At 46.5% G+C, this 20,647-nt stretch overlaps 1 protein-coding gene across 7 annotated transcripts in view; it reads left to right on the forward strand.

Moving 5' to 3' along the window:
* FRMD4A (FERM domain containing 4A) overlaps nt 1–20,647 on the forward strand; it is a 544,823-nt gene that overhangs the window by 502,703 nt on the left and 21,473 nt on the right. For all 7 annotated transcript variants that reach the window (XM_033209304.1, XM_033209303.1, XM_033209300.1 and 4 more), the window contains 3 exons: nt 11,056–11,189; nt 15,523–15,645; nt 19,713–19,941. In XM_033209304.1, the coding sequence (XP_033065195.1) occupies nt 11,056–11,189; nt 15,523–15,645; nt 19,713–19,941 (486 nt within the window). The remainder of the gene's footprint in view (nt 1–11,055; nt 11,190–15,522; nt 15,646–19,712; nt 19,942–20,647) is intronic.

Raw genomic sequence — 20,647 nt, forward strand, 5'->3', positions numbered from 1 at the left:
ACTATTTTATTTCTAAAATTTCTAAGCCTGATGAAAAGTTCTCCAAGCATGCATTTTTTCATGTTAAAAATCACATTTAATTCTCTATAACGGTCCCCAGAGATGACACATTTATCCTGCAGTCTGCAAAGTGGCATTATTTCCCGTGGTCTCCTGGAACATATTTTATGTAAGAAATTCATCACTGAGGGTTTGTCAAGGAAATAAATATCTTTTTATCATAAAGAAGAATTCTAACCTCTTCCTCGTATGTATTCCTGGGGTGTCTGCCAAAACTTTTCCTTACATCTTTTACTGATCTGCTGGGAATATGCCTTCTTTTTTTTTTTTCTCTAAAGGTCTAAAGAGACGGATTGTCATTTCCCGTCTTTAGTTCTAGAACAACAGATTCCTTTCTTCTTTGGAGCACTGTTGGCTTCGAATTTTCCCCTCCTTCCAGAGAGGAAAGCACCCCTTCTCTGTCTTCTGAAATCAGTGGCTGGTCATCAATATCTCCTCTGTGTCAAAAACAGATGAGCCACGCGTGGCTCCTGACAACGTCCTCCGGGCAGAATGTACGCTCATATCCGGTGCTGACTCGCCCGGGGTCTTCTGAACAATTGGAGCATTTCTGGCTCGCGGCTGAATGAGGCTGGCTGTTCTTCCATGTGTCCGCCAGCCTGGAGAAGAGCTGCTGTTTGTGCTGCTGGCGTTCCCTCCATATCCGCCCCTCCACACCCAGCTGTCCCCGGCTGGAGTCTGGAGTTCCCCGGCTGGAAGGTGGGAAACCCACAGTGACACAGGCAGTGTCTCCAGGGTCTCAAACAATGTCCACAGCATTGGGAAGTTCACTCCATAGATTTCCAAATACCCCCGAAAATGGCTTTCTGACTTGGCATGAGTCACTCCATCTCTCTCTCTGCTTGGATGGGAATTGTCTCTGTAGGATCAGCTCTTTTTGTCTTCTTCATTGGCCAGATTATTAGTGACCTAGTTCAATAAAAATCCTTTGGATTAGGACTGAAATGTCATAAGGTCGCCGAAAACAACAGATTCTATCTTTAATCTAGTATCATTCAAGTCGATATTTTCCTCCTGAAAACTGGGAGGAAAGATTTTTTGCTGGAGAACTGACCTGACACTGTGTTTTCTTGACAATACTTCAGAGGCAGACTTAACCTTCTCAGGCAATAAAAAAAGTCACCCAGCTGGGTGCAGTGGCTCACGCCTGTAATCCCAGCACTTTGGGAGTCAAGGCGGGCAGATCACTTGAGGTCAGCAGTTGGAGACCAGCCTGGCCAACATGGTGAAACCCCGTCTCTCCTAAAAATAGAAAAATCAGTCAGGCATGGTGGTGTACCATAATCTCAGCTACTTGGGAGGCTGAGGCAGGAGAATCACTTGAAGCCAGGAGGCAGAGGTTGCAGTGAACTGAGATCACACTATTGCCCTCCAGCCTGGGTGACAGAGTGAAACTCCATCTCAAAAAAAAAAAAAAAAAAAAAAAATTCTCAACTATGTATGACCAGCTACAATCCAGGTTAACTACCCAGTCAGCTCCCGGCTGTGGGTTCCACCTTCCACCTTCTACGGCAACTAGTACCTGTCTCATTCTTTTTTGCCTATTTAGAGAGGGTTTCACTCTGTCACCCAGGCTGGAGTGCAGTGGCGTGATCATAGCTCAGTGTACTCTCAAACTCCCAGGTTCAAGGGATCTTCCTGCCTCAGCCTTTTGGGCAGCTGGGACTATAGGCGCTCACCACTACACCGAGCTAATTTTTTTATTTTTTATTTGTTTAGGACGGGGTCTCACTATGTTGCCCAGGATAGTCTCAAACTCCTGGCGTTAAGCAACCCTCCTGCCAGGGCCTCCCAAAGTGCTGGCATTACATGTGTAAGCCACTGTGCTCAGCCTATTCTTGTGGTCTGCTCTCTTCTGCCTCCTGGCGGGCAGGTCTGAGTGCTGGATACATGTCTGCTGTTCGTGTCTATCCCACAACACCTTGCACATGGAAGGGGCTCCAGCGGCTTCTGTTAGTCAGGCGTGGTGGCGCATGCCTGTAATCCCAGCTACTCGGGAGGCTGAGGCAGAAGAATCACTTGAAATCAGGAGGCGGAGGTTGCAGTGAGCTGAGATCACACCACTGCACTCCAGCCTGGGTGATCCAAAGAGCCCCTGCCCTGCTTCCTGCTCTTAGGTTTTGATGCTTGCACTATCATGCAAAGAGCCCCGGCTTGGGAGGCAATGTGACTGCCTTCTACACAGGTTTACTAGGGCAACCCAGCTGAGATCAAGACAGAAAGCTCCTACCCGTGTTGAGCTTTTATGCAAGAGGCAAAAGACAGAACAGCAGAATTAGACTCCCAGTTCAGCCTCCCTCTGACTCTGACCTTCTCTATGAACATGGGAGACCGGGCACGGTGATTCACGCCTGTAATCCCAGCACTTTGGGAGGCCGAGGCAGGTGGATCACGAGGTCAGGAGTTCAAGACCAGCCTGACCAATATGGTGAAACCCCGTCTCGACTAAAAATAGAAAAATTAGCCAGGCATGGTGGCGTGCGCCTGTAGTCCCAGCTACTCAGGAGGCTGAGGCAGGAGAATCACTTGAACCCAGGAGGTGGAGGTTGCAGTGAGTCGAGATCGCGCCACTGCACTCCAGCTTGGGTGACATCTCAAAAAAAAAAGAAAAGAGAAGAAAAAGAAAATGGGAACGATGTCTCTGTGAGGATTCAGTGAAGTACAGCAGGTAAGAAGCTCCTGTTTAGGAGTTCTGTAAAGATTCATTTCCTTACCCTTCTCGTGAGCTTCCTGAATTGATGTGGCCATGGTGGGTGGTAGTCTGCAAGCATTCCACGTTTCCTTGCTTGTCCACTAAATGGACTTTCTCATCTACATTTTGGAGCTCTCCGAATTGGGATGCAGACTCCTAATAAAGGCTAGGAATAGTGGTGGGTTTCAGATGGGGTGTTGCTTTGTTGCCCAGGCTGGAGTGCAGTGGCGCAATCACAGCTCACAGTAACTTCGACGCCCTCGGCTAGAGCAGTTCTCCCACCTCAGCCTCCAGAGTAGCTGAGACCACAGGCATGCACTACCATGCCTTACTAATTTTTTTTTAATTTTTGTAGACACAAGGTCTGGCTATGTTGCCCAAGCTGGTCTCAAACTCCTGGCCTCAAGCATTCGTCCCATTTTGGCCTCCCAGAAGTGCTGAGACTCTAGGTGTGAGCCACCATCCCGGCCTCACTTTTTAATAGAAAGAGTAACTAGTATTCATGTAACACTTAATATATTCTCACCTCTCTTCCAAGCATCTTCTAAGCGTTTATCCCTTTTAATTCTCCCCACTTCTGAAGAAGTGCCATTTCCATTCCCATTTTATAGGGGAGGAAACAGACTTCAGGAGGTTGCACAACCTTCCCAAGTCCCCACAGCTGGAGCACACACCCAGCCCTGTTAACTCAAAACCACTGGTGTGGGCTTTTGCTTTAGAGGAGGCTACATACCAGTTTGTGTTCTCTAAAGAATATTCAGAATACTCATAAATCTGAGTGTTGTCTGAAACTTTACCATGTATATATATATGTATCTATATATATGTATATATATGTAGATATTTGTGCATTACATGTATCTTTTAAAAAATGAGATTACCTCGGTTTTTCCTTTGACTCCTACACCAACTCCTTATGCTTGGACAGCCCTTTCCAGGTAGCACTTAACTACTGTTTTTTCAATCAATAAAATTTGAAATCTTGCCCTTCTACCTAGAATAAAGAGGTTCCATCCATCTTCTACTTCATTAATCCCAAAGACAGCTCAGATTAAACTCTGTTTAGCATTTGAGTTTACAAATACTTGCTTCGGTCTGTTGATAAAATGAAGCAGTAAATCCTTTAGGCCCTGGTTAATAATGAGACACACCCTTCCAGCCCGGGAGAGGCTGTAGCAGTAAATGAAATGAGAGCAGAGTTGGCAGAAGGCTAGATGTTGGGAAGGTAGAGAAAAGGGGGAAGGAAGATAGCACCGTGTATAGGATTCCTGTTGTAAAAATTGCAAAAGTGACTGCTAGCAGCAAGAGGGAACTGTCTCACGCCTGTCCGTGTGAAGAGCCCACCAAACAGGCTTTGTGTGAGCAACATGGCTGTTTATTTCACCTGGGTGCAAGCGGGCTGAGTCCACAAAAGGAGTCAGCAAAGGGTGGTGGATTATCATTAGTTCTTATAGGTTCTGGGATCGGCGGTGGAGTTAAGAGCAATGTTTTGGGGGCAGGGGGTGGATCTCACAAAGTACATTCTCAAGGGTGGGGAGAATTATAAAGAACCTTCTTAAGGTGGAGGAGATTACAAAGTACATTGATGAGTTAGGGTGGGGCAGAAACATCACAATGGTGGAATGTCATCAGTTAAGGCTATTTTCACTTCTGTGGGTCTTCAGTTGCTTGGGGCCATCTGGATGTGTACGTGCAGGTCACTGGGGATATGTTGGCTTAGCTTGGGCTCAGAGGCCTGACAGGAACTCTGAGTAAGCTCTTTATTGAGTCATAGTGTCTTCAGTTTGAGGAATCTTAGAGATTGGTCAATTGGTCATTTTATAGACGGGGCCATGAGGTTAGTAACTCAAGGCCTTACACCATTTAATGGCAGATGTGTGATGAAAATCCAGTGCCTTTCCCACCAGTCACCACCCTCTCCATGATAGCAGATTTAGATCGTTTAATTTTTTTTTAATAGAGAACAGGTCTCACTATGTTGGCCAGGCTGGTCTTGAACTCCTGGCTTCAAGCAGTCCTCCCACCTCAGCCTCCCAAAGTGCTGGGATTACAGTGGGATAACAGGTATGAGCCACTGCGCCCAGCCTATATCCTTTTTATTTATTTATTTATTTTGTTTTTTTGAAATGGAGTCTCGCTCTGTCACCCAGGCTGGAGTGCAGTGGTGCCATCTCAGCTCACTGCAACCTCCACCTTCCAGGTTCAAGTGATTGTCCTCTCAGCCTCCCGAGTAGCTGGGATAATAGGCGTGTGCCACAACGCCCAGCTAATTTTTGTACTTTTAAAGTGTAAAGACAAGGTTTCGCCATGTTGACCAGGCTGCTGTCAAACTCCTGACCTCGTGATCCGCCCACCTTGGCCTCCCAAAGTGCTGGGATTACAGGCGTGAGCCACCGCGCCCAGCCCTTTTTTTTTAATTTCTAAGGGGCTAAACACAACCTCAGAGAGGTTTGCCACTTGCAAAAGCATATATGTGTTCAAATAACTGGAAATGGATAAATCAGCATAAGCCTAGGTGCTGATTTGAAATTTGGATTTTTGGTTTGGTTTTGTTTTTGTAGAGACGGAGTCTCACCGTGTTACCCAGGCTGGTCTCACACTCCTGACTTCAAGGGATGCTCCCTCCTTGGCTCCCAAAGTGCTGGGATTACGGGTGTGAGCCGCCGCGCCCAGCTTTTAGTTTTCAAGAGTCCCATTTCCCTGAGCCCTAAGGCTCTGCCCTGCCTCAGTTTCTTCCTGGAGTCATTCTGTCACTTGAGAGCATCAAGGCGGACAGAGAGAGTGAACCTCCGCCTCCTGATTTCTCCCTGTCTTGTAGCTTCTTTCTTTCTTCCCTTTTAAAACCACCCTGCTGGGTCGGGGGATGCCTACTGGGCATTTGTGGAGGAGGTGGGAAAGCAGATTGACATCAGAGGGCATCTTGGACTCCCTCTCCTGATGCCCTTTGAGCTGCTTCTGTGGAATGTTCCTGGTGTGTCTGTGTCACTGGGCTCTCGGCCACCTCTTGCCTTAGTGGCCACGTTTGCCTAGTTGCAGGTAGCGGCCCACGGGCTCAGATCACACAAGCTCTGAGATCACACAAACCATGAGAGCTCCGAGCCCTTGCCCCAGAACAGTGGATTTCCTTTAAAGACAAAAAAGGCAGTGGGAACCTTTTCGTTACAATACGGCAGCCTGAATACATGCAGCAGGTTCACAGGGAGCTGCTTTGTTTTGAGGAACGTGGAGTACAATAGTATAAGAATAGTCATGGAACCTCCTTGACCCCACCTCCATCCAGAGCTGCCCCAAAGACATAGCTGCAAACCCAAGGACTCAGGAAACATCATTTGTGAACTTTTTTTTTTCTTTTTTTTGAGACAGAGTCTTGCTCTGTCGCCCAGGCTGTGGTGCAGTGGACCAATCTCAGCTCACTGCAACCTCCGCCTCCTGGGTTCAGGCAATTCTCTGCCTCAGCCTCCCGAGTGGCTGGGATTACAGGTGCCCGCCACCATGCCTGACTAATTTTTTTAATATATTTTTAGTAGAGATGGGGTTTAACCGTCTTGATCAAGCTGGTCTCAATCTCCTGACCTCATGATCCACCTGCCTCCGCCTCCCAAAGTGCTAGGATTACAAGCGTGAGCCACTGTGGCCGGCCATAACACTGTGTATTTTTTAAAAGTAGATCTCATAGAAGTATAAAGCAGAACAGAAGTTTCTAGAGGCTGGGAAGAGTAGAGAGAGTAGGAGATGGGGGAGATTTGCTGAAGGACAGACATTACAGCGAGGTAGGAGGAAAGTGTTTGAGTGTCCTACAGCACTGGAGGATGTTAATAGTTAACAGTAGGGTATTGTATAGCTTCAAATAGCTGGAGGGAGGATATTGAGTATTTCCAGCCCAAAAAATGATCAATGTTTGGATGATGGATATGCTAATTACCCTGAAATGTACCAAAACATCACTGTGTACCCCATAAATACATACAATTATTATGTGTCAATTAAAAAAATTTTTTTTAAAGAAAACACTGCCTAGTCCTGTATTGCTCCTTTCTAAAGGTAAGCTTTAGACCTCAAGTGTTACACTGAATTGGGTACGAAGCTCTTTAGCTCTTTTCTTTGACTGATGCTTCATTGAGCAACAGTGAACAGGCAGTTGCAATGATTTCTCTCTTTCTAATTGCGCATGCACACACACACTCACACACACACAGACACACACACACACACACTCACACACACACTCTCACACACACACACTCACACACACTCACACACACACACACACTCACACACACTCACACACACACCTCACACACACACACTCACACACTCACACACACACTCTCACACACACTCACACACACACACACACCACTCACACACACACTCACACCACACCACACACACACTCACACACCACACTCACACACACACACTCACACACACACACTCACACACTCACACACACCTCACACACACACACACTCACACACACACACACACTCACACACACACACTCACACACACACCACACACACACACCTACCTCACACACACTCACACACTCACACACACACCTCACACACACACACACTCTCACACACACACTCACACACACACTCACACACACCTCTCACACACACCTCACACACACTCACACACTCACACACACTCACACACACTCACACTCACACACACTCACTCACACACACACTCACACTCACACACACTCACACACACACTCACACACACACTCAGGTTCGACCTGCCCTAGCTTGAGGGTTGTCCTGTTACAGGCTCAGTGAGTGCAAAGTGTGGGAGGTGGGTTATCTCATTCAGCCCTTTATGAATTAAGTAGGGCAGGTAGCACTCAAGGCCACACATCCAGTAAGTGGTTTTGACTTGATCATACCCAGATCTGTTTTACCCTTTATCCGCCATCCAGTTAACACTACAGTGGAAATCTGCAGTCCAGGGTAGGCTGGCTCGGTGACTTCGCAGGGACTTAACTTGGTACCCAGACACCATGTTCGCCCTGAGGTAACTCCCAGGCTAATGGCATGAAACGGAGCCAACCAGCATTAGCGGATACAGAGAGGGGCTCTTGAGCCATCGAGTCTGCCAAGACTTTCTTGCCTGTTTTCTGTGGCTTGGTATCTAGGCTAATTATTGTAAATGATGATAATTTGGGTAGCATTAATGAGCCCTGGAACTCAGGGCCAAATCTTAACTAATCCCATAACTAGCAACATGATCATCTAAAAATGGTGTGCTTTACCTCCCTTGAGTTTCATATTGTTGTGATTTGTGCCATTCCTGAACACAGTTAATTCTTAGATTGGACTTAATAAATCATTATTTCCTTTTGAGAGGTTAGGCAGGGGTGACAGGGAAAACAATGAATTTTTCACTTGAGCTAGAAATCCTTTAATCTTCTTGGACCCAAGTTTCTCTAGGCCTGTTTTTTAAATCTAAAGTCTGCCTTCCTTCCAGTATTGTTTTACATTCTTATTAATTCTTTCAATGATGAAACAGTACTTCAGAAAATGTTCCTGAGTCTTCAAATGTGATTGGCGACTATTACTAACAGAACCAGATTAAGAGTCACAATGATTTAGCCATGTAACCTTGGAGGGACGTACACTGGAGATCATTTAGGACTGGAAAGCACAGGGTGATTGGCTTATGGAGGGAGCAAACCTAAACCGTTTCCAAAAGGGGAACCTGCAATAATGTCCAGCAATGTGCTGTATGAATGTGACACTCTATGGATTTAGTCCATGAGAACCATGAGGTCATGGGTGAAGCTTTCTTGTGTCCAGTTGCATTCGGAGACCTGCAACTGAAGTATGTCAAAATCCAGGGAAGAGCTACAAACAGTTGAGAGCTTGGAAGATAGGTTCCATAATGGAACAACGTACAGGTATTAGATTTTTGTTATGAAGAGGAGATACAACTGCATTACAGCATCCAAGTATATGATTGTGAACATTTATTTGGTTGCTCATTCAAGCTAATATGTGTTAGCTGCTTTGGAGGCATAAAGACAGTATGTTTCTGCGGTGACAGATGTATTCTCTATTTCAAAGTCAAACTGAGTAAGCAAGGGAAAGAACAAAACCCATATCAGAGTCAGAATGTTCTTAGACCTTGAAAGTTCTTGATGATTGGGGTTGTAACCGCCTGTACGTATGGGAATTGATGGAATACAGGGTTTTCTGCTCAGAGATGTTAAATAAAAGAGAAGAATAGTGTATTTACGGGGACAATTTAAGTGAAGCAGAGCTGTTTGATGTCACAGGACAAAAGTTCTTTCTAGGCCGGGCGCGGTGGCTCAAGCCTGTAATCCCAGCACTTTGGGAGGCCGAGGCGGGCGGATCACGAGGTCAGGAGATCAAGACCATCCTGGCTAACACGGTGAAACCCCGTCTCTACTAAAAATACAAAAAACTAGCCGGGCGAGGTGGCGGCCGCCTGTAGTCCCAGCTACTCGGGAGGCTGAGGCAGGAGAATGGCGTGAACCCGGGAGGCGGAGCTTGCAGTGAGCTGAGATCTGGCCACTGCACTCCAGCCTGGGTGACAGAGCGAGACTCTGTCTCAAAAAAAAAAAAAAAAAAAAGTTCTTTCTAGCCTTATGATGCTGCAATGCCTTTTCTACCATTGGAAGAAACAGAACTGTTGATTCTGGGAATTCTGATTGGATTATTCTCTCATCCCTTTACTAAAATTGTCCAAAAAATCCATTTTTCCTATGGAAATACAATTTATTTTCCTTCCTACCAAAAGTCCTACCAAGGTTTTACTGGGATTGCAGTGATTCTGTTGTTTAATTCATGGAGAATGGACATCTTTACAACATCAACCTTCTAATCCTTGACCACAGTGTATCTCTCTCTTTATTTGGGTCTTTAATTTTTCTCAGCAGAGTGGGATAGTTTTTGTGGAAGAGATCTTGCTCATCTTTAATTGGATTAATCTCCCTAGGTATTTGAAGTTCTTTGATGCAGTTGTCAGTGGCATGGTGTGAGCACCTTGAATGCACACCAACTAACACCTGTCCATTTCTAACACTTCTGCTCACGATGGGCTTGCAAAGAAAAGTTATAATTAGCTTTTCCCTTTGTAGAGAGTCAATGTTCCTTTTCTAACCCATCAAGGTAGAAAAAGTATAATAGCTTCACTGCAGGAAACTTATTTCAGAATCCAAACACTGGCAGCCCAGAACTTACTCCTTTGGTCTAACCTAAATTCCTCCAGTTGGCATTTCAGCTTATTTTCCTTTTGTTTGGTTTGAAGTTTGCCTTCCACAAAGGTTTCCTATCTAGTACTCTGCTATTTGAATCATCATGTTTAACCAGGAAAAGCATGTTAAAATATGTATAACTTTTATTAGGATAATTTGCCCATGATACAAAATATGAGGTTAAAAAATACAGTAACATTCTATTTTTATTTTTTAAATATATGTGCTTAGGAAAAAAGGCCAAAAGAAAATGCACAGCAATGATTATTTCTGGGTGATGAGTTAATGGACTATTTTTTACACATGTCTACATTTTCAGGGTTTTTATGATAAACACGCATTATGTTTGCACTAAGCAAAAATAGTAAGTATTTTTAAGTGAACAAAATAACATATTAAATATGTTTTAGGGCTGGGCACGGTGGCTCACACCTGGAATCCCAGCACTTTGGGAGGCCGAAGCAGGCAGATCTCTTGAGGTCAGGAGTTCGGGACCAGCCTGGCCAACGTGGCGAAACCCCATCTCTGCTAAAAATACAAAAATTAGCCTGGTGTGGTGGCGGGTGCCTGTAACCCCAGCTACTCGGGAAGCTGAGGCATGAGAATCGCTTGAACCTGGGAGGCGGAGGTTGCAGTGAGCCAAGATCATGCCACTATACTCCAGCCTGGGTGACAGAGTGAGACTATCTCAAAAAAAAAAAAAAAGATATATAACTCAATATGTATTAAAATTGCTGGCGTGAGCTTTTCTTTCCCCCTTTCTTGTGTAAAGTCTATTAGAATTTGCTAGTAAAATTAAAACAGGTATGTGACATATCTTAAGATAATCGAGAAAGATAAACTTCTTTTTCAGGAGGGTCCATCTTCCTGCCATTTCTTCTGACTAGCTGTAAATTCCATGCAGTGTTGGAATGCGCTTCTCACAGTTAAAGCGCTGAGCACCTGTTTTATTTCACACTCCCTTGGTTCCTGGGGTAAATCCCATCTCCGCAGCGTGGGCTCCAGTTAAATTCATTAGTGGTCCAGATGTGTGTCCCCTGTCAGCTGGCCAAGTAACCCCACTGTTTATTGACAGGTTCTCAGGAATCAGATAGCTCGCAGTCGGCCAAGAAGGACATGCTGGCTGCCTTGAAGTCCAGGCAGGAAGCTCTGGAGGAAACCCTGCGTCAGAGGCTGGAGGAACTGAAGAAGCTGTGTCTCCGAGAAGCTGTAAGCCTTTCCTAGCTCATCCCGTTGAGATTGGTGTTGTCTTGTGATGGCATTGATCTTTCTGATGTCATTGATCTTTTTGGTGTCATTTGACTGATGTTATTTGATCGTTTTGACAGAAGGCAAGGGTAGTGATCAAAAGAGAGCCTATCTGGGTGGCGAGCACTCTCCTGAAACACAAATGTTGGAAACATCCAAACCTCTCTCGTGTGCTTTGTCAGAGAAAGAATGGGAGCAGAACCGCATTAGTCCAAATCCATTGCAAATTTTACGAAAGCACTTGGCCTGGCTGGGGAATGCGCTATGTGATACTGTTAATATTAGTGACTTTTTATAAAGAATATGCTTAAAGGGTTGGGAAAAACATGGGTTTTGGTGTCTGTCTTTAATTATTTGGAAAACCTAGTTTTGTTTTCAATAAGAGAAAAAGTCCCTAAACCCATCAAAGAATTAGTTGATGAAGAACTATGACGACCAGTATGAATCCCAAATAGGACCCTGTGGGAGTCCCAGTGACAAGTCCTAATGATGATCCCTCATACTTGCATGGTAGTTCATAAAGCATCTCCTCCTGTGATCGTGCCTCATTGGTTATAAGGGCTGGCCACCATCTTCCTAAGATTTTGTGCCTGAGTTTATTGTTGTGGCTTTTGTTCTTTCTTAAGGGTATTTCAGACTTGTCTTTGGACATCCTCTTGAGCAGCTGGTGGTCAACAAGGAAACCACGATCTCACTTGATATATCATCACCTTTAGACCCTGTGATCTGGTGTTTAACTTTTCATTTTAAAAAATGAAATCTTAGCCTAATGACATTTTTAAATTTTATGCAGGCTGGGCGCAGTTACTCATTCCTGTAATACTAGCACTTTGGGAGGCTGAGGCGGGAGGATCAGTGGAGACGAGAGAGTAGCCTGGGCAACATAGTGAGACCCTGTCTCTACAAAAAAATAGCCAGAGGTGGTGGTGTGTGTCTGTAGTCCCAGCTACTCAGGAGAGTGGGGCAGGAGGATCACTTGCGCCTGGAAGGTTGAGGCTGCAGTGAGCAATGATCATGCCATTGCACTCCAGATGGGATAACAGAGCAAGACCTTGTCTCAAAAAAATAAATAAATAAAAGCAAAGCAATGCTTTCTCAACCCTATGTATGTGCTAGTCTCACAGAAGTTGCTGCAAGCTGCTGTCTATATTTATTTAAATATCCATTCCCACCTTCTTCTGTTTATTTCATGACCGTTAGCAGTGTTTGAAGGCTTCATGTTTTAATGCAACACGCATGACCGTGTGTGTGCGCGCGCGTGTGTGTGTGCATTGTGCACCCGGGCACAATGGGGTGGGAACTCTCCAGGGCGGGAGTGACTATGCACCACCTAACCTCACAAAGAGCTTTGCTGGTAAACAGTTGAGAATGGGAAGTCAAAAGAGGTTCCCAAAGTAAGTCAAAGAGACGTATACCCCTCCCCCAAATACTAAGGCCTTGCAGCGGGAAGAATGAAACGAGGCCGTGGAGTGAGATCACATTACATTTCAACTTGGCCTAATTATGGTCTGGATTGATTTAGACTGGAGCCTGCTCAAAGAGGAACCACATTAGTCCAAATCCATTGCAAATCTTAGGAAAGCAGTGGGCCTGGCTGGAGAATGCGCTATGTGATACTGTTAATATTAGCAACGTTTTTAGAAAAGACGCTTGAAGGATTGGAAAATAATATATATATATGAGTTTTGATGTCTGCCTTTAATAATTTGGAAAGCCTTGTTTTGTTTTTAATAAAAAGTCCCTAAACCCGGCAGGGAATACGCGTTTGGAAAATGTAAGGAACGTGTCAGGGCAAGATGAGCATGCGTTATAAAAAAATCTCACCATCGCTCTTAAAAACAAAAGCACAAGAAGGAAAACAAAGCTGCCACTTCTTATAATGTTAACACCAGAAAATGTAATTGAGTGGAATAAATAACCCAACAAGAAGTCAGTTGCAGGTAGATTTCTCCTGTGATCATTCTCTATAGTTAGTCCCACTATAGCCTCTTGACGCATGTGTAGTCAAGGGCTGGGGGGAAGTCTTGGTAAATCTGTGCTGTTCCTGTATCTCTCCCCTCAGCTCAGAGTATCAAGAAGCGCTGTTTGACCCCTGGGGAGGGGAGCAACTAAAATGAGGGAGGGGGAGAGCATTTGGCAGGATATAGGGAGGCACCAAGCTGAGGCCCCATTGCAGAGTGTTAAATTACTTCTTTGCCATGCAGCTCTGGTTACACACGAAATCAGATTAAATAACTGGAGAATCAAGACTTTGACTCAAATACCTTCAAGTGGATGGTGAAAAAAAATCAGTAGCCTCATTTTTTAAACTACATTTTAAAACCACAAACAGTTTAGAGTTATAAATCCATGGCAATTTTAACAACTTTTCCCTCCTTTTTGGAAGTTTCTAGGTTTAAAAAAAAATCAAGTCCTGACAATATAAAACCCCCAATAGTTGTGTTATTTATAGATAGACTTTTAGGGAAGCAGATTAAAAAAAAGTTGCACAATAAACACTTAACTACTTTGGAGACATTTGAACCACATTTTTTTTTTTAAAGAAAACAGGGAAGAAAATTGCAGAGAGTTTGATACTCAAATAGTTGGCCATTGTGCTCTGAAATGCTTACAATGAGGAATATATAGTCCGTGGGGTCATTTCCCGGTGATCTGAACACAGCGAGGGAGAAGCAGGCGAGTGAGGGAGTATGTGTGCTTATGCTCATGTCACATGCACACACACGTACGGACACACGCGTGCACACTCAGCACACGGCAATTGGGGAAGAGGGGCCAGAATCACTCTCATGATTTGGATTTTCCTGCCTGCTGGGCATTCAGCCCTGGGCTGCCCTGCGCAAAACCTTTCTGTGTGGATGATGGATATTCCTGAGAAGAGCCTTCTGAACTTCCTTGTCAGAGCAGCGCCTCGAGTCTTTGTGCAGCATCTGCACTGATTTGGGCTAGAAAGCCAGAGCTGGGCTTGGCCTGGAAGTGCCCACTGTGCCACTGGCGTCAGATGCACAGTTGGTCCCGCAGCTTTTTCTGGTCTCTGGAAGTGACTTCTTGCATTTGATGCCTGGCCTCTGCAGTGCAGGGCAGCCGCTGACTCTGATTTGATCATTGTTCAGCCCTGATACAGCTCACTCACAGACAGCCTAATTCTGATCTTGAAGTCACCCCCAGATCCTTAGCCTTTCACCAGGATCACTGTCGCCATGAAAGTCTCAACTAAATTCACCGTCCTTATACCCACAACAATTAGATTTCCAGGGCCCAAAATACACAAAACAGGTGTTTTTTTAGTAGCCTTGTCAATGACTTGGATTATATGTTCAATTTCTACTAAATTTTTTTTTTTTTTGTAATAAACAGTCTCTATCTATTGCCCAGGCTGGAGTGCAGTGGCATGATCTCAGCTCACTGCAACCTCTGCCTCCCGGGTTCAAGCAATTCTCCTGCCTCAGCCTCCCGTAGCTGGGATTACAGGTGCCTACCACCACGCCCAGCTAATTTTTGTATTTTTAGTAGAGACAGAGTTTCACCACGTTGGCCAGGCTGATCTCAAACTCCTGATCTCAAAAGATCTGCCCACCTCGGCCTCCCAAAGTGCTGGGATCACAGACATGAGCCACCGTGCCTGGCCATTCTACTAAAACTTTTAAATTAAACAGTTGAGTGTCTTTTACGCACAGCCTATTCCTGTAGCATCTGGCCAGAGTAGATTACTGCCCTTACTCGGTTTCTAAATCATTTATATGTGCACTTTTCTGGGATTTGCCATGTAGATACCACTCCTCTTGTGAAAATTCATTTGAAGGAAACTTTAACCTTAGGTATTTGAGCGGGAATATTTGGCGCAGTGTCAAGAACACGGGATTTGGAGCTGGAGAGACCCGAGAACTCACGGTGACGCTGCTCCTCACTGGCTGGGTGACCTTGCCTGGTGCAGAGGAGGCACGCAGGAAATATTTGTTCAGTTAACAAATGAATGCAATTCAAGTTTTATAATGAAAGCCAAAATGGCAATTATGTTTACTTCACAGAAATTTACTTTGGAAAAAAACTTTGGAAGTGCAACTATTCTACATAAGAGACATTGTTAGAGAAATGAAATTTCATTTCTGGAAATCTTATTTAGGCAACGTGCTTAATGTGAACATTTCTAGCATAGGCGTTGACCTCTATCAAAGTGCATGCATGCATTTGTGTGTGCGTATGAGCGTGTGTGTGTGTGTGTGTGTGTGTTTTAGAAAACAGACACGCCCCACTCTGATTTATGCTCACTCCAAATGCCATGTGACATATGCAGGAGCTCACGGGCAAGCTGCCAGTTGAATATCCCCTGGATCCAGGGGAGGAACCACCCATTGTTCGGAGAAGAATAGGAACAGCTTTCAAGCTGGATGAACAGAAAATCCTGCCCAAAGGAGAGGTGCGTCCTTCCTTTCTGTTGTTGGATTCTCACGTTATCCTTACTTTTCCCCTTGGTGAGGCGTTCCACGTTTTCCATAACAATTTCTTCATTTCCGCCCAATGCCAGTATTTTCGCTCATACCTTTTCTTGAGTGAGCTGGCTGGTCGGTGTGTGGTTACCCTCAGCAGGAGTAGTTTGCTTGCATTCGCAGGCATTTGGGTGTCTGTCGAAGTTGCTTGTCTGACCCTGTGGGCCTAGTGCAAGCAGCCATGTTGAGCTTGGGGAGAGCATTCCAGTAGCATTCATGTGTATTTGACTTTATAATGGCCTCTCAGCCCTCAGTGACTCAGCCAAGCTTGATGTCTGATCTATGGAAGAAAAGCTGCCGAGAGAAGGAAAACTTAGGCCGTGGCATCAGGTGCAAGGGTAGGCTGACTGGGGAGAGATCAGTAAGGTCCACCGCCCAGTGGTCATAGCCTCACCTGGCTACTCACGACCCACCGAGAATGTGTGCAGGATGCTCGGGCGGCCCTGGCCTTGTTTGTCTGTATTTGGGGAAGCTACGTCCATCCTTTTGACTGAACACGGGTGAAGTTGGGGCTGGAGACTTCAGATCGGGGGAGAAAACAAACAAACAAAAAAACAAGAAACAATAAAGACTTGAATCTCCCGCTGGTTAATGAGAATCCAGCCTCAGGCCAAGAGAAGGTAAAGGCCAGGTAAACCCTCAGGCCCTGGGCTGCTGCCCAGGAAATGCTTTCCCAGATTTCTTCTGAACGAAGTTACTAATTAACATGCTCTTGAACAGAGGCCTTAAAAGGTCAGGACTTTGGAGCCAGGGGAAAGAGGAATGCTGTATATTTTTAGTCTTTTGAGAAAGTGATTGGGAGAAGCGGACACCTGGGGTAGGTAGGATTAGGATAAGGGTGAAATCAGAGAGGGGACCCAAGTGCTTGTGGCACACTTAAGTGTTAGAGGAATCTCCTGAGATCTGCAATGGCGGGTCCCTGGGACACTGGTAGACACACCAGTATGCTTCAATTAAAACTAAAGGTCTTGTAGCTGGGCGTGGTGGCTCACGCCTTTTGCTACAAAATCCCAGCACTTTGGGAGGCCAGGGTGGGCAGATCACTTGAGGTCAGGAGTTCGAGACCAGCCTGGCCAACGTGGTGAAAACCCCGTCTCTACCAAAAAAAAAACAAACATTAGCTAGGTTTAGTGGTGTGTGCCTGTAGTCCCAGCTACTCAGGAGGCTTAGGCGAGAATCACTTGAACCCGGGAGATGGAGGTCACAGTGAGCCAAGGTTGTACCACTGTACTCCAGCCTGGGTGACAGACTGAGACCTTGTCTCAAAAACAAACAAAAACAACAAAAAATTAAAGCTCAGCTAGGCAGTTCCTGGTCTGTAAAATGGAGCTCAGAGCCCTTACTTCTTTGGGTGTCCCTAGGATTGAATGAGCCAGTGTATGTAAAACACTCCGCTCAGAATTTGGCACTTGTGATGCTCAGCAAACAGTTGCTTGTAGGGGAGATGAAATCTCAAAGGAGGGGTGCTGCACCGTAGGCAGGAACTGCGGGGGATGGAGGATGGGATTGAGGTCAGGTATTTCCAAATCCTGCCGGTCATCGGAGCCACCCTAGGGAGGAACTGCAGCTCCCCCTGTTGTTGGGGAGATACTTGGCCCTTAAGCTTTAAAAAGGGACCCCACTTTTAGGCAGTTCCCCCAACACCCTCCCTGGTCTTCCCAGAGTCCCACCGCACCTTCCACGCTTCTCAGTACCGCGTGACTTTAGCTCCCTGAGCATGCCCTGGCCATGTGCTTCCTTACCGTCCCCACACATGATCTTTCCTAAGTTCGTAAACGGATCCAGCACAGGAGCAGCTGGCATTCTGCAGGGTTCCTCTGAGAAGCCTGAGACGGTCACCTGGTCTCTACGGCGGCTCCTGGAAATGCACTTTGCTTCCCTGTTCATATAACAGGCAGACATTTGCATGGACAGGGCATTCAGCCTTGGACTTCTCTTAGTTTAAATAGTGAGAATTTGTCCTGGGCTCCCCGACAAAACTCTGAATCAGTGTCTGGCGCCAGGGCCATTGTAACAGCTCAGGAACAGCTGCCCCGGGGAGCCCAAACTCACAGAACAATCTTTGTCCCTTGGTAACTTGCCTATTTCAAGACCCCAGGCAGGAGTCCATGTTGATATTCTTCTCCCTCTGAGAGAACAGTGCAGCCAGCCTTGGCAGGATTCAGGAGTTTATTAACTCCAAAATAATTCCCTTTAACCTTCACCTTTTCCTCTCGCTGCTTGTTCCCACTCCCTTTAGGCTTAAAGTGCTCAAAAGTCAATGAGATCAGGCAAAGAACTTCTCCTTGATGGCAGTCTCCAGCATGGTGCATTGTGCCCACAGGCAAGGATATTTTACTGAGCCACCAAACAGGAAGATCTGTTGATTCTAGCAAACAGTTGATCTCCTCCCATTTGGCTAGATCAGTTCCCATCAAATGTCAGCGTGTCTGTGAATTTCCTAGGGCAAGATGTGTGCTCTCTCCCTGGCCTTGAGAAGCTGCCGATGCATTTGTCCTGGGTTTACTAGCTGTGGGGTTAGGCAAACATTCTACCTCTCCTGCAGGCTCCCAAGTATGCCCACCTTGCAGGACCCTGTCAGTGAGACAGCTCACTGCTCAAAATCTCAACCAACAAAGTGCTGTTTGGAGCTAGCTGTCATCCAGAGGGGTTTTACTAGGGAAGAGAGGAAATAGAAAAATGAACAGTCTGACACTTTGCGGGGAATGCTGCATTCACCCCCAAATCCTCACGCACACATGCACGAGCTGCCTCGCCCCATCCCTCAGCGGCTGGTGTACATGCATCTGCAGAGGAGAGGCTTGGTCAGCACAGAGGACAACAGCAAACATGCTGTCCAGGTGTCATCCGCTAGGTCCACCAGGCCTTTTTGACAGCCACAGCTTCATTCTTCCCAGTCCCCAAACTCTGTTTGAGGAGAATCTCATCCATCTGTACTTCTTGGCAAAAGGAAGGATGGAGGTGGGAGGGAGCTACAATAACAAGATGGGAAGGACATGAATGAGCTGGGTCGGGGGGTGAGGGGACGACTGCCTCCACCACCACCACTGTCCATCCATGCCCCTTGAAGGGCCCAGGTGTAGCCCAGCAGAGTATCCATGAATAGGCAGATGGGGAAGGGACAGCCAGAGCTTGCAAAGTGAGCTCCCAAGGCTGGGCGTGGTGGCTCACACCTGTAATCCCAGCACTTTGGGAGGCCAAGGCGGAAGAATAGCCTGAGGTCAGGAGTTTGAGACCAGCCTGGCCAACATGGTGAAACCCCATCTCTACTAAAAATACAAAAATTAGCCGGGTGTGGTGGCAGGTGCCTGTAATCTCATCTGCTTGGGAGGCTGAGGCAGGAGAATCGTTTGAACCTGGGAGGCAGAGGTTGCAGTGAGCTGAGATTGCACCACTGCACTCCAGCCTGGGTGACAGAGCAAGATCCATCTCAAAAAAGCTCCCGAAAGACACGCGGGTGAGTGGGGATACGGGGAAAGACGATGTGTGAGTCAGAGGCCTGTGGGTTAGATGCATGTGAGGGGCACACAGTGTGTGAGTCAGAGGCCCGTGCATTAGCTTCATGTGTGTGAGTTCCTTGGTAGCAAGTCCACAGAGAAGAATGGCATAAAGAAACTAAAAATCATGCTGCATCCTACATCCAAAATGGAAAGGAAGTGGCAACCAAATGGGCTGTGACTCTCCGCAAAGGCTTTGGTTTGTCTTGATGAAGTCAAGTGATCCCTAGACCTGCGGTGTGGGAACTCTGTTCTCAGTGATGGTGACAGTGTTCTGACCAACACTTACCTCCGGAAAGTAACAGGAGCAAGGGTTACAACAGTGGGTATGTCTGGGGACTTCAGTGGGTGAAGATTTTAGGAGTGGAGCTACTTTTAAGAGTGTATCCCAAGGAACTGAGCTTGCCTTGGGGAGGGGACAGGGACCTTGAGGAGGGGAGGATGAGTGTCTCCCTGCTCAGCATCCCCAGTAACACAAACCGGCGCTTTCCCTCCCACAGGAAGCTGAGCTGGAGCGCCTGGAACGAGAGTTTGCCATTCAGTCCCAGATTACAGAGGCTGCCCGCCGCCTAGCCAGTGATCCCAACGTCAGCAAAAAACTGAAGAAACAAAGAAAAACCTCGTATCTGAATGCACTGAAGAAACTACAAGAGATTGAAAATGCAATCAATGAGAACCGCATCAAGTCTGGAAAGAAACCCACCCAGAGGGCTTCGCTGATCATAGACGGTCAGTGCCAGCTGGGCTGTCCCCACCCCACTCCCACGCCCGGGCCCCGGGAACCAGATGCCAGGTCCCACGAGTGGCCCCTGCATGACCTGAGCAGCCACCTAACTGCCCACTGCCTTCATTTGTCCATCCATAAAATGAAGCGAGTAAGGCCTGATCCCACGTGAGAGGAACCAAGTGGATGCAGACACAGATGAAGGGATTGTAGGAATTAAACTGTTGGCGTCCCTGTTGGCTTCCCACCTGGGAGAACCTGCGGCCAGGAGCTGGCATTCTTCTCGGCCCTCACTGTGAACTCAGCTGAGTTGACTAGGCTAGCCCAGGCTCTGACACCCAGGGACCTGAGCGCCCCTACTCAATCTGGAAGGACAGGGGGGCTGGGGTACACAGCAGCAGTGATCCCTCTCTTCGAGCAGCCTCTGCCAACCCGCTGGCCCCTGGACTTCCAGGGGCCTCCGATCCCAAGAGCTGAGGCTTGGGGAGACGGGACCATCTGATTGTCTGGAACCCTGAGCTCCAGTCAGGGGTAGGGAATTTGGGTGATGACCTTTGGTAAACTGTAGAAGGAAATCCCCCAATATCCACCCGCAAAGCATCAAATCCCCTAAACTGTTAGAATCCTTCTTGTCTAAGTCAGTGAATTATTGAAACTATAAATCGAGCTTTCCTCCAAGTGTATGCGTATTTAAACTACCTTTGCTCTAGA

The sequence above is a fragment of the Trachypithecus francoisi genome, unplaced genomic scaffold, assembly GCF_009764315.1.
Source record: "Trachypithecus francoisi isolate TF-2019V2 unplaced genomic scaffold, Tfra_2.0 Lachesis_group9, whole genome shotgun sequence".
Classification (NCBI taxonomy): domain Eukaryota; kingdom Metazoa; phylum Chordata; class Mammalia; order Primates; family Cercopithecidae; genus Trachypithecus; species Trachypithecus francoisi.